Genomic DNA, 14,217 nt, shown 5'->3' on the forward strand with positions numbered 1-14,217 from the left:
AAAACATGCTCTTATATATCACCCCAAAAAATATGATGCTGTGTTTTATTATATAAAGACTATAGGACTTTAAAGTTTCTGAATCGTCAACCCACCAATTTGTGTAATGCAGAATAAAGTAAAATTAAAGTAAAGTGGCTGAATAGATTATTATTCTCAAAGATTCAACTTTTTTTTTTTTACTTAAATGCTTCATATTTATAAAAAATATGATTTTAACTAAATTAAAGTGCTTAACCGCAGCATTTTCATTAAAAGTCAATGCAAAATTTTTTATATTTCTAAAATGCGTTTTATTGCATCATTTACTTCTGATTTATGAGGTGAAATGTCAAGATGTTCATGGCCAGATTTGTAAGATTTAGGGTACGTTTACACGACAACTGGAAACTCTTTTCGCATACAGACGACAAAATTATCCCTTTTCACAAGGATCCACAAAAACAATTGAGACCAGTTTTCAAAAGTCTGCGTTTTCAGTCCCTCAAAACGCCATTGGCGTGTAAATGAACGGCCAAAGCGCAAAAAAACTTTTGCTTATGGCTAAATATACAGCCGTAGTGCATTTAAAGGGCCGTGAGACAACAGTTTTCAACAACAAAACGTATACATTCTGAAGGCCTGAAAACAGAACCTTTGAGTGCAAGTAATGAAAACACTATCATTATCTCTGTGTAAAAAAGTTCTTTGCAGTTCTGTAGTTTATCATCACGACTCAAATAAAGGTAGGGAATGATACAGGTTAAAAATAATTCTTTATTTCACAGAAATAACATTTAAAAGCATCCGTCAGACTCTGTGCCGTGTGGAGGAACGGCTCACAGGACGACGGACAGATAGTCACACACCTGGGAAGAGGAAGAGCAGATCATGTGATTAGAATAAATCAAGATGCAGAAACGAACTGTGATCACGTGACGTATGCACACCTTGCAGCTGATCATGAGGTTGGGGGATCCGTCAGTGTTGAAGGCCATCGAGAACGAGGGGTTGTGGAGACAATCCTCCATGTGCTCCGTCACACGCCTCTCTAGAAGCGACTGTAAAACCTCTGACGAAACGTTCCTGCCCTGTGGCGACATTAGTGCAGGTTACTATATGAAATTGAGATGTATGCATCATCTGAAAGCTGAATAAATAATCTTTCCGTTGATGTGTGGTTTGTTAGGATAGGACAATATTTGGTCGAGATACAACTATTGTAAATCTGGAATCTGAGTGAGCAAAAAAAAATCGAAACATTGAGAAAATCTCCTTTAAAGTTGTTCATTTATGTTGGCGATTGTGCTGCATTCACTCACAAAAATACATGTTTTATATATTTACGGTAGGAAATTTACTAAATATCTTCATGGAACATGATCTTTACTGAATATCCTAATGATTTTTGGTATAAAAGAAAAATCTATAATTTTGACCCATACAATGTATTGTTGGCTATTGCCACAGATAAACCCGTGCGACTCGAGACTGGTGACGTGATCCAGGGTCACATATGCTAATCTCTAATGGCCACATAAACTTGTGCTAATAGTGGAGTTAATAAAATGTTCAGTATATTCTACTCCATCCAGACCAATCGAATAATGCATTTATGGTAACGCTTTATAATAAAATGTCATTTGTTAACATTAGTGGTTAACTTGAACAGTATTTACTAATTTGAGTTCATTTCAACATTTACTAATACATTTTAGAATTAATAGAACTAACCTAAATATTAAATAAGATTATTAAATGCTGTAAAAAACTATATTACTCATAGTTAGTTCCATGTTAGTTAATGCATTAACAATCAGACCTTATTGTAAAGTGTTACTGGATTTATGAAACGAAGTGTCTATATTACTAGAGAAAAAAGTGGTGTAAGATTTACTTTGTGAAATTAACTAAAGAAATGCAAAGAAATACCAAGTAACACATTGAATTTAACCGTAGAAAATATTTTTTTTTCTCGTAAAACGTACTTACAACTTTGAGAAATCCATTTTATAGGTGCTTTCACGTAATATTGAGAAACTCTAGTTGTTAGCGACACCGGTGGCCGTGAAGTGAAACTGCAGCCGCACTTATTGCTCGATTATAAAGTATATTAGAGACTATAGACTAGGGCTGGGCGATATGGCTGAAAACTGCATCACGATATAAGTGTTTCATATCGGTCGATATCGATAATTACTGATTTTTTTTATGACCTTTTTAAATATATTACATTTAAACATTTTTAACCTTCCTCTGATTATAATTCCCTCAGTTATAAAGGCAGTAATATCAAAACAACCATGGAAAACACTCAAAATAATTAAAATGTAAACATAAGTCTAAAATCACAATGAACACTTAACACTCTTAAAGGTGCAAAATTAAAGAATATGTAAGAAATGCTTAATAAAATGTAATAAAATGCAAAGTGTTATATATAAACAGAGAAACCGACGATGGTCTTGCATAATTTGCAGAAAGAACAGCATTTGACGAAGAAAAAAGAAAAAAAAATTATCAAACGTTTTATCGAACGCATTTTATATTGATATTGATTACGTGTCTATCGCGATACATATCGTTATCGTTTTATCGCCCAGCCCTAGACTATATAGATCTGACTATGCAAGACTGTAGTTTGAATGAATCTCTTTTCTTCGCACGACACATTGACATTACAGTCCAGAACGGCTCTTTCAGCATTATCCTGAACATTGTATAAGCATTAGTGTCATGTGTCAGCGAACAGAAGAGAGGCTCTCGGGAGTGTGTGGAAAACACACATCTGCGATTTTCCCGACAAAAACGTCCCGAGTCCTGAACATAAAAATCAGCTAGGAAGTCTGGGAAGGTCTCGTTTTTAAGTTTCGTTACATCGGCAATAAAAAAGTGATTAAATCTTACATATTGCCCCTTTAAAAGCGTACTCACAATGGTGTTGACGTAAAGGCCACATGGACATGATGTGAAATGACTGTTCACTGTCAGATTATTCCTGCACGGAGAGAGTAACACCCGTTATTAAGATCGATGTGTTTTGCAGGAATGATTGCTTTATGGCAGACACTTACACATGACATATAGGGCATATGATCCGTCCACCCTGCTCCATTCCCTCCAGCACTGAGTCCAAGTACTGCTCCTCATAGCGCACGCTGCGGTTATACTCCTCCAGGATCGACAGCTCTGAAGGAGGACACACACTTATTTATGATTCAACACATATCAGCAGCAATGGCTGTATTCATGCCAATCAACAGTATTTCAACTTAAAAAGTAATTATGATTACAATCAGTTCAATACATTGTTTACAATAACTTATTTTTTCTTAAAAAAAAAAAATCAATATACAAAATCAGAAATATATTCAAATAGTAACAACAGTAATAACTAGAATGTACATTTCCTGAAGAAATTAGAGGGTGCTTGTAGTGGCAAAACTCGCCACTTGGTTGCTAGGGTGCGGTTAGCTAGTTTTTAGCAAGATGCTAACATGTTTAACATTTTGCTAGAATGATACTAGCATGATTAGCATGTTGTTAGCATTATGCTAGCATGATTAGCATGTTGATATCATGTTAACATGATTAGCATGTTGCTAGCATGATGCATATTTACTAACATGATGCTAACATGTTTTAACAAGATGCTAATCATGTTTTATCATGATTAGCATGTTGCTAACATCATGCTAGCATGATTTGCATGTTTTTAACATGATGCTAGCATGGTTAGCATATTTGCTAACATGATGCTAACATGTTTTTAACAAGATGCTAGCATTATTAACATGTTGCTAGAATCATGCTAGCATGATTAACATGTTGCTAACATGATGCTAACAAGATTAACATGTTGTTAACATGATTTTTAACAAGATGCTATCATGATTAACATGTTGTTAACATTAGCAAGTTGCTAGCATGTTTTTAGCAAAGATGCTAACAATGCTAACATGATTAGCATGTTTGCTAGCATTATGCTAACAGGATTTACCACGTTGCTAGCATGGTTTACCATAATTTACCCTGATTTGCCACTTTCTAGCATTGATTTACCACTAGTAACATTTACATACAATCTTTCAATTTAATATTTGTCAGAAATTGTAAAATTACAACCTTTTTTAAAATGTCCATTAATATATTGTCTAATGAGAGTGATTTAACACTTCCCCACACCTTTGAACCCATGCATCTCCATCACGTCACAGTCAGTGAACTCTGACATACTGAGAGTTTTCCTCGAGCGCATGTAAAGAGGAGAAGCTAACCTTGTGCTATGAGCTCCTGCTGGATCTCCTCAAACGCGGAGAGCTCGTCAAACTCCTGCTGTGCGGAGTAAACCTGCGGAGCAAACACACACGCTTAAAGACGAGGACATCTGTGTGTGCGCCACATGCTCACACTGGTTTACCATTACGCTTCTTCACACACTTACATATTCAATAATTCACATTAAAATTAGAAACGGATTTTTTTTTTTTGATAATAGTTTAATATAAACATAACTTTTGTTGCTGATCTATTCGACCCTAATGGTGATATTTTATCATATATAAAATAAAAATAAAAAAAATAATTCTGTGATGAAAGCGATTCATTTTTTTGCTAAACGACTATCTCAGTTATTTCTCGCTTTCAAGTAAAGAATGCAATAATACATTTATTCCTCAACTTTCTCAGTCTATAAAGAAAATGCATAAAAAGTGTATGCATAAAAAAAGGTATAAGTATGCATAAAAAATACCCTTGCAATGCACTCTTTATGCATAAAAAGTGCATTTTTTTATCTTGCATAAAAATCCAGATGCTTAAATGTATGCATATTCTGACAAATTAAAGTGAAGACATTTGTCATACATTTTTCTTTTCTTGTAATGTTTCATCACTTTTCTAGAATGATTGGAGTTCATTTTGTGTCTGTAAAGTTGATATGAACTATAATTTAAACACATTAAGGATGTTATTTGTCTTTTTGAAAACCAAAGCAAGTCATTATAAGAACGTACGGTTAACTTCCTTATTCTTCTGGCAAAATATTATTTTCAGGTTTCTTTAGAAAATACCTACTTTTATAGAGTTCTTATGCGAAGTAGAACATTTAATCAAATCACTAAGAATAATTAATAATAAAAAATGCACTTTTTTTTAAAGAGATATGACGAGAACTTTCATATTTCAATATAATTATTATTATTATTTTTTTTTACTTTTTCGTTTCGTTTTCTTGCCTATTTTTGTCTGACGGGATTGTTATATTGTGCTAGAATAAGTGATATACACTGTGTATTATGATATACACAATATTTTCGCCCCAAAAAATTGTTTTAAGCCAGTTATTTCTATATTTTACTGTAGTTTGTTAGAATGAAATATCAGTTTACATTTCCAAACGTTCATTTAGCCATTTATTGTACTAATAATGTAATATTCTGTATATATTTGCTTGAAAATGTTTAAGATCCTGTAAAAGACTGTTTGCACTATTGTCATTTTTCTTGCAATAAAAAAAGTTTGAATATTAAAAAGCACTGATGAGATTTCAGGAGATTTTCAATGAATAACTTCAATTTCACAATGTACAGAGTTGATGCAAACTCTTTCTGAGTTGATTAACTTCAACTCTATTGCACATATGTATCAGGAAAACATCAATAACACTTCATATTAGTATGCATACACATCAGGACACTTCAGATGCAGATTTTAAAGGTGAGCTATACTGCGTTTGGGAGAGTGAAGAAATAAAATCCTTGATGTTAATATTCCATGAATGTTAATCTCGTGTTAAACCGAACTATAGTGTACATGTGTGCAGTGAAAATCAACATGCACCAACGCTGCATTCTCCTAAATGTCATAATCATGTTAACAAACAAGTATTCATTACTTCAATGAGCTCATGGTTTCTGCATTAAATTATTACACTGTTTAAATTAATAAATTTCTCGCTAACTGTGATTTTGTATATGTACATTTCTGAAATGCATAACTTAGACAGTTTCCTCTGATATCAGATCACTCTAAATTGTACTGTGGACTCTGTAAAACTGCTTTGAAACGATGTGTATTGTGAAAAGCGCTACACAAATAAATGTGAATTGAATTCAAATGTAACAAATATAATGCTTTGAAGTGTCCTTTATATCCTCAGTGGAGTGTAAAACCCCTTGATCACTGTCTGCTGTGAACGAAGATTACGCACATCTCTGACGCCGTCTCCGCCCCACAGCGACGGGAGCCTGTGATTGGCCGACTGCAGTGCGCTCCACTCCTCCTCCATCACCTCCTGCACCAGCAGAGACCGGCTCGATCCGGCCGGATCCTCTCCCATCTGTCTGAACCTCTCCAGCAACCGCGACCGGCTGTTCTTCAGACGCTCCACACAGCGCTGCGAGACAGAACATCACATGATCATCTTAAAGCCTTTCTCAAGCTCGTGATGTTAAAGTCCCTCGTAGTCAATTATTATATCCCTTAAAACTCATATTTGATCAGCAAAATTACATATTTAAACGTGTTTTAATCCTTTAATTTTTTTTCTTCATGCTTTAAAATAGCTTGAATGCAACTATACACCCTTGCCTCATTTAGTATACACGGTTCTATGAATATGCAAATTAGCCCCGCAGTTTGTGACGTCAGAAACACCAGCGATTTCAAAGCGTGTTTTTGAGCCTGTCTTTGGTTCACTGCAGTTTTAAGGAGGAAATACTCAGCAATGCTGTCGACTTATGAACTTACACATGGTTTGTCTTAAAGCAGATTAAAAACACAATATAGACATACTTAAACAACATTAAAACTGGATTTTTACCACAGTGGGACTTTAACATAAATAAAAAAAATTAGATGCACACTAAAATTCACATTCTAACTCTAAATTTTTCTCAGTTATTTTTAATTTATTGTTTCATTTTTACTTCTATCCATATCAATACCATAAGGTCTGGGGAAGTGTTTTGGTTCGGTTAGACAAGTTTTTGAGAGATTTGAGGCCGTGGGATGGTAAATATATTAATAATGTATCGACATAAAGAACTTTACATTAATGGCATGAAAATAATGTCACAACATAATTGTCCTAAAAATACATTTTATGTAACATTCATGATTCTCTGTATGCAAAATATAATGTGCTTCTCTCTTTTATAATATGAAAGCTTTCATGAGATTCTCCAGAACAGAAGCAAGCAACATGACATTTACCTTCCTGTAAGTTTCTTTCCATGGTGGAGTCGTGCCTTTGTACATGGATCTGTGTCTCTGAACCGCGTCCATGCTTCGACTGAACCTAAAACACTTCCACAGAACTCAATCCCAGAGAAAACTCAAACCCAGAGAAAACCCAATCCTAGAGAAAACACAAATAAACCAAGCGGATGGTCGCCAATCAGTGACTTTTAACCTTCCGCTGACGTCACACATACCCGGAAGTTGTTTCAGCGCTGATGGGATTTGTAGTCTGTAATCTCTCCGAGTGTGGCTCTGGGTAAAGTCATTTAGTCACAGTTAGTTATTATTGTAATTATTATATTGTTCATTTAATTTAAAGTAATTTTTTACTCAATTTCACTTATTTGTATTCAGATTGTTTCTATTTGTGTATGCATTTTGTAGAAGTTATTTTTTAGATAAAATATCAAATATATTACTTTTAAAATAAAGATTATTAATAATTACTATTAAAATATTAATATAATAATATTAAAATAAATATAGATAAACCATGCAAGATAATATTTGCATTTCACATAATGTCTGTTTCGTTGTATTTATTTTTGTTTAAATAAATGTATTACTTATTTATGAATGCATGATTATTTTACCTTTTGTGATATTGTATTAGTTATAAAGCATGACCTTTTGTTTGCATTAAATATATTTTATTTACCGGTATAAAATAAAAAAATACACTATTTATACAAACTGTATAATTTATTTAAATTATACATTTTTAATTTTAATGAATATTTATTCAAATAAATATAACACTACACAGATCTGTTTTACAAGATATGCTGTGTGTAAAAAAGATGCACAAAAAAGGGTCAGAATTTATTATTTTTTCGGTCACGTGGTACAAGTAGGAGCTCTCAGAAGATTCCCAGCTTACAACATTTAAATTACGAGCTCTACGAGGACGTGAATGCTTTTTACAAGCTGAAATCTCGGTGTTATTACGACATGGCGTGCACGCGCCTCTACTAGACCAGGACATATTTACAGATCAAATATACTCTTACTAATTATAGCATCTTACTAACATGGTGCCACCACAACAGAGATCAGAGATCAACTCTTGCACAATTGTTCTTGCCTCGGAGAGTTTGAAACAGCTCAATGCAGAGTTTTAATCAGTGAGTTTTGATCATTCCTGATCTTTGACCTGTTGCATACTAAGTATGCAGTGGGGCAGAGCGTGCACGCGCCTCCTCACTCAGATGGCGTTTTTCTCAGTGAACTGCTTTTGAACAGCATGACAGCAGAGAATAACACTATGGCAAAGCCAGAATACTCAGAAACTGCAGAACCCAATCAAATCGGACCGGATTCGGAGTCTGATTCGGATCCGGATGACCACTTGCCCAGTGTGGACGCAGGAGTCGGAATCGGATCCGTCCGGCGGATTCAGGTGATCCACAGCGGGCATTTCATGGTTTCCTCGCCTCACAGCGACTCAGTCAGGAGGAGAAGCGCAGCTCTTTATAATTACTATGATAATTATGACACTGTTACTAAACCGGACTGCCAGACCTACAGTTTCGGTCCACTGAGGTCCAGACGACTGAGCATCGACCCCACTCTCACGCGCCTGTTTGAATGTATGACACTGGCATACAGGTAAAACAAACCTATCATTTAACTCGAATTTACCTTATCTGCTTTACTATAAACAGTTGAAGTACAAATTTACCTCTTGTTAATGTTTACATCACTATAAAACAGATTGAACTTGCACCTCACTGCAATGTTTACATTTCAATTTAACTTAGATATTTACCTCATAAAATGTTAATCTACCTCATTGCAATGTTTAAATAAGTGAATAACCATTAAAGTACACATATAGCCTAATTGACCATTCACCTCACTGTTTACATGTTAAACTATTTGTAAATGAAAACGTAATTATATTTAGATAATCCACTTTCAGTGATATTTATTGCAAGGGGTGGGCTATCATGTGACCAAATTTTTATTTCACGATAACGATATGTATCACAATAGTGATTTTTTTTTTTTTTTTTTTGTTATTTGATCTCATTTCTGTTATTAAAAAGCAATTTACAAACAAAAATAAGACAAATACAATATTACCAAAATATGAATTAAATTAAGTTTTTCAGGTTCAGGTTTATTTAACAAGAACAATGGGTTGATTCAATGGTCAAATTTGGACAAACCCAACCGTTGGGTTTTTGGGTTGAAACAAGCCAATATTTTTTTAGTGTAGTTAGAATTAGTACAGAAACTTAATCAAATGTAATACAATTGCGTAGTCTTCACCGTTTCAATTAAATATAAATGTATTCTTATTAAAGCTAAAAAAGTTATTCAGTCAAGAGCTGTAAGTTATTTTCTCTTTTGTTTGATTATGATTAATGACACAGAACAGCAGGTTTATTAGGCTCCTGTCACTTTAAGACCAAACACACTGATCCATTATACTGATACACATCCAGTTTACACCCAACTTTGTACTTTCACTTGAGACATAACCGGCTGTGTTTAAATACTCATAAATGGGCATTTTGACATAATTGCGTGTGTATTCGATCGTTCAAGAGCAACAACATGTGAAAGAAAACTCGTTCGCGATTGCATGCTGAGAAACGCAGCTTGCTGTGCACCGCATTGAGTTCTTTATCGCTGCTAGGGCTGCACGATTTGGGGAAAATGTCATATTGCGATAATTGAGGTCAATATTGCGATTACGATTGCGATATGCGATATAATAAACAAATGGTTTCATGAGTCAACTTGCTTGGTTCTCAAAGAAAATAAATGCACACACAGATTAGTGATAATCAGCCTAAAGAAAAAAGTTCTTTAGTCAAGAGCAGTGAGTGTTTTTCTCTGTTCCCTTTGTCCTTTGATTAACTTTAGCGACAGATTTTTTTTTTTGATTGCATTTTAACAAGAACAAAACATAATTTACATACAAGAGTACATATAACCATACATGTCAGGGGTAAAGAAGAATAATTTTTAAAAAAGCACAAAAAAAAAATAGAATAACTTTAGCGACAGATGTAATTAGTGGCTACTACTGTGTACTGTCCCTTTAAGACCAGCCGCTGTCAGAGACGCTGATCTCACACGCGCCTCATTCTTTCACGAGTTATCACAACTCTTCATGTTCATCATAAGACTACTCTTATGTTATGACACTCGACAAAAAGACATTTTGGCATAATTGTGTGTGTTATTGTTCGTTCAAGCTCGAAAGAGAACTGTATTCTGTCATGCTGTTTTGTGCGCACGCACGATATTAGCGCGAGTCTTTCTGTGTGTCACAGTCAGACATTCACAGGCAGCGCGTTCATTTTGGCATACGTGTGTGTTGTTCGTTCTACCGCGAAAGAGAACTTGATACTGGCGCATGTCTTTCTGTGTGTGTGTGTGTGTGTGTGTGTGTGTGTGTGTGTGTGTGTGTGTCTGTGTGTGGAGGACATTCACAGGCAGCTCGTTCTTTTTATGTATAATCGCGCATGAATGGTTAACAGCGCTAATTTGTTTATTTAATATAAAATCGCAACATTTTGCGTCATATAATCGCGTAGGCTTGACATCGCGATTGCGATACGATTAATCGTGCAGCACTAACGCTGCTTATTGCGCGTAATAACACTTTCAACATCAAGCACAGCCCAAATTTGCCATCGCATTTGCGATTTTTTTTTAATCCATTATTACAAATTTGCCCATTAGTACACTTTTTTACATCAACCACGTCCCGCTCTTTATATTCTCATAAAGGCATTTCATCACTTTGAAGTGTCAATAGTGCTGTGATGTGATAAGTGTATATATTTACATTACGCAATATAGCAACTAGGGATGCACCGATATAAACATGTTAGCCAATACCGATAACCGATAATTCTTTATATTTAAAAGCCGATAACCGATATATTGGCCGATAAATCTAAATTCAAATTTTTTGAGAGCCGTTTTACAAAAACGAAAGTCTCACACCATTAAACGGCAACATTAAAAATGAACATATATCGGCCGATACCGGTATGGTGGCTGAAATATCGTGCATCACTAATAGCAAAATCTCTAGCGATAGACATTTTATAGATAGATATATATCGTCATACCATCAGCCCAAGTCATGAATAAGAATGATGTAATGCTAATATAAAAATGAGTGAATGAAAAAGCTTTGAATGTACCACTTTCTAATATCTTATTACATTTTTAATGCAAGTTAATAAAGTTTCACCACTCAGTCTTGCTTTCGAAACAGCTGTGAAATCCTTGACTGAGTAGAAAAACCTCCTCTGGACTTTGATAGGAGTTGGAAGACAAACGAGGTGAGAGTTATAGAGTAACGAGGGTAGAGGAATCCACACCACTTTCTCCAAAACACGCACAGATTTTCTTTCTTCACCCACAATGATGCAACACACAGACAGCGCTGTATTGTTTAGCTGTCTCATCTCTGACCAGAGTTTTGAATGTCTTATTTACTACAGTGTATCGAGATATTTACTTAGACAAACCTTTTTTAGGTTTGCATGTTGGCCCATTAAAAGCTTTGTAAAGCCTATTTGTAAAGTGTTTTTGTCAGTGTGCTGGTGTTCCACAGCCTATAATAAATGATTTACCTAAATTTAAAGGCTTATCTTTAAGGTTTTGCAGTGTTGCCTTTACTTAAAACATTCGTTATTCTTTGCTGTTTCCATATGCTAATGATCGTCAAAAGACCTGGAGAAACTTGTTGGAAATATATTGTGATGTAACGTCAGTATAACTTTGGCCGTGAGTCAGCAGTAGTGAATTATTACATGCCAATGACCCGACGTCAAATGAAACGAGAAATCATGTCAGCTTAGAAAGGCTATCAGAAGCATCTACTCGTATCACCACATATGACAATAGCATTATGACTGTTGTTATTGGCCAGTGAGATACAGATATTGCGCCATAAATACACTGTGAAGATTCTCTGATAGCATTTGTACTGCAGAAGTTAAGTTAAGGGTCACTATATTGATCATATTTAGGGTTAAAGGGTTAGTTCACTCAAAAATGAAAAATGTCGGGTCGGGTCAGAGGTCACTCGTCATGCGTCGGGTCAGGTCAGAGGTCATGCGTCAGGTCAGAGGTCACTCGTTATCCGTCGGGTCAGGTCAGAGGTCAGAGGTCACTCGTCATGCATCAGGTCAGAGGTCACTCGTTGGGCTGTAACGATACCCGATAGTAAACCAAAATCGCAATACTCAGATCCACGATCTGTGTCGCGGTGTGAGAAGGCCAGAGGTGGGAGTAAGTCACACATGTGCAAGTCACAAGCAAGTCTCAAGTCTTTAACCTTCAAGTCCCAAGCAAGTCCAAGTCAATTTTGAGAAAAGCAAGTCAAGTCAAGTCAAGTCACTGCTTTATGTCAAGCAAGTCAAGTCAAGTCGTAGCTTGGGTCACAAGTCACTGGCAAGTCATACAAACGTATAAAACATATATTAAAATAAGTTAAAACTACAGAAGTTGTGGACGATGGTTTTATTTGCAACATTTTTTTTAAATATGCATTTCCACATACAGCTGAGTGGTTACTACAATAAAAATCTAAAAAATAAAAAATAAATAAAATTTCAAACTACATAGCCTAAAATGTAAATGTAACTGAAATTAGGCCAACATTAAATCATGAAAAAAAAGTATGCCTCAAACATTGCAGAAGACCATTAAAAGGTATTAAAACAATTCACAAAAAAAGTATAATGGTCCCTATGCCACCAAATGGTATTCTTCAAACTGGCATCCCCTTTATATAAGTTATATATTTTTAAATATGAAGTTAAATCCGCCTAGGCTAATTATAAAAATAACTCATACTAGGGCAATTTTTCCACCACATTTTGAATTTTGGGTGCATATTAATTCTGCTGGCATTTTGCCCCCGACCCCCTGATAACATCTAACCCCGATGTTGTTTTTTGTCATTGGAAAGGACGACATATTTGGCTTTAAAGCATGATTGGAAATAAATGTGGCAAATGTTATACAAAACATATGCCATCATTAATTATCATTTGAATATTGACAACTTTAAGCTACATTTGAAAAAATAATTGTGTATAGGCGGATCTTTTGTGACGTCATTGTTTATGTTTGCCGCGTTGCATCACGGGAGTCGTGTGGCAGGAAACACCGCTAGATACCTGTAATTTGATTGTTTTGCACGTTTGGAGGAGGATTTAGAGAAGAGGATGGTTCACTCTTGCTGTGTGGTCGATTGTACGGCTCGTTGGGGGCCTGATAAAAAGTTTTTTCGAATTCCCTCCGAAAAGGATCGCGATAAACGAAAGAAATAGTTGCGTGCAATTAGGCGATTGAACCTGGACGCTCCGAAGCCTGGATTCCTAACGTTACTGATCGAGTTTGTGAGGCTCATTTTGTTCATGGTAGGCAAAAGTCTTAGTGACTATGTATTTATAGAAGATTGAATAAAATAAAAAATAATAAAACTGAGTCAAATCAACCGAGGCATATGTTTTCGCGTTCTGATTCAGGTGTCCCAAACCGCGATCCACAGCACCCAGACTACCGTATTTTCCGCACTATAAGCAGAGGCGCACCTTCAATGAATGGCCTATTTTATAACTGTTTTCATATATAGGGCGCACCGGATTATAAGGCGCATAGAATAGAAGATACTGCAGTCAAACGTTTGGGTTTGCGTTATGCAGTGGTCACCAACCTTTTCAAGCCTATAAGATCACATCCAAGTCCAAATGTAAACCAAGATCTTCCACTTGCAAAAAAAAAAATATGAAAAAAACAAGTGTCTGAGCTGTAAAACCTTGTACTCGACGCGTCCGCATGAGCGCGAAGGTAATAAAAAATCTAATATCCGTCTGCTCGGGCAGATTCGGCTTAACAGCGCGCGCGCCTTCGCATCCGCAGATGCACGACTTTGAGCCGAATCTGCCCGAGCAGACGGATATTAGTACATCTCATCATCACCCAGTTTGCGCGTCTAAATCAGTTGTATGGTCT

The 14,217-nt window shown here is 35.5% G+C and overlaps 2 protein-coding genes across 3 annotated transcripts in view; one reads left to right on the top strand and one right to left on the bottom strand.

The window, feature by feature from the left end:
- Positions 1–736: 736 nt before the first annotated feature.
- On the bottom strand, positions 737–7,417 carry rpain (RPA interacting protein). The gene is made up of 7 exons (XM_081366262.1): positions 7,195–7,417; positions 6,191–6,376; positions 4,257–4,329; positions 3,054–3,168; positions 2,914–2,977; positions 930–1,070; positions 737–848 (listed from the first exon to the last, which is right to left on the bottom strand). Exons 1-7 carry the CDS (start codon positions 7,264–7,266, stop codon positions 819–821), a joined length of 681 nt encoding a protein of 226 aa, XP_081222388.1. The 5' UTR covers positions 7,267–7,417; the 3' UTR covers positions 737–818.
- A 906-nt stretch (positions 7,418–8,323) lies between these two features.
- mlxipl (MLX interacting protein like) overlaps positions 8,324–14,217 on the top strand; it is a 47,159-nt gene continuing 41,265 nt past the window's right edge. For both annotated transcript variants that reach the window (XM_081366651.1, XM_081366652.1), the window contains exon 1: positions 8,324–8,829. In XM_081366651.1, coding sequence (XP_081222777.1) covers positions 8,465–8,829 — 365 coding nt within the window. In that variant the 5' untranslated portion in view covers positions 8,324–8,464. The remainder of the gene's footprint in view (positions 8,830–14,217) is intronic.

The sequence above is a fragment of the Scardinius erythrophthalmus genome (assembly GCF_964197995.2).
Source record: "Scardinius erythrophthalmus genome assembly, chromosome: 5".
Taxonomy (NCBI): Eukaryota; Metazoa; Chordata; class Actinopteri; order Cypriniformes; family Leuciscidae; genus Scardinius; species Scardinius erythrophthalmus.

What these genes read in the sequence shown, in the direction of transcription:
- rpain (XM_081366262.1), bottom strand. Translation starts at nt 7,266, where the DNA reads ATGGACGCGGTTCAGAGACACAGATCCATGTACAAAGGCACGACTCCA. An exon ending in GGAAAGAAACTTACAGGAAG is followed by an intron (nt 6,377 to 7,194) that starts GTAAATGTCATG and finishes TCTGTCTCGCAG; the next exon opens with CGCTGTGTGGAGCGTCTGAA. An exon ending in GCCTTTACGTCAACACCATT is followed by an intron (nt 1,071 to 2,913) that starts GTGAGTACGCTT and finishes ATGTCGCCACAG; the next exon opens with GGCAGGAACGTTTCGTCAGA.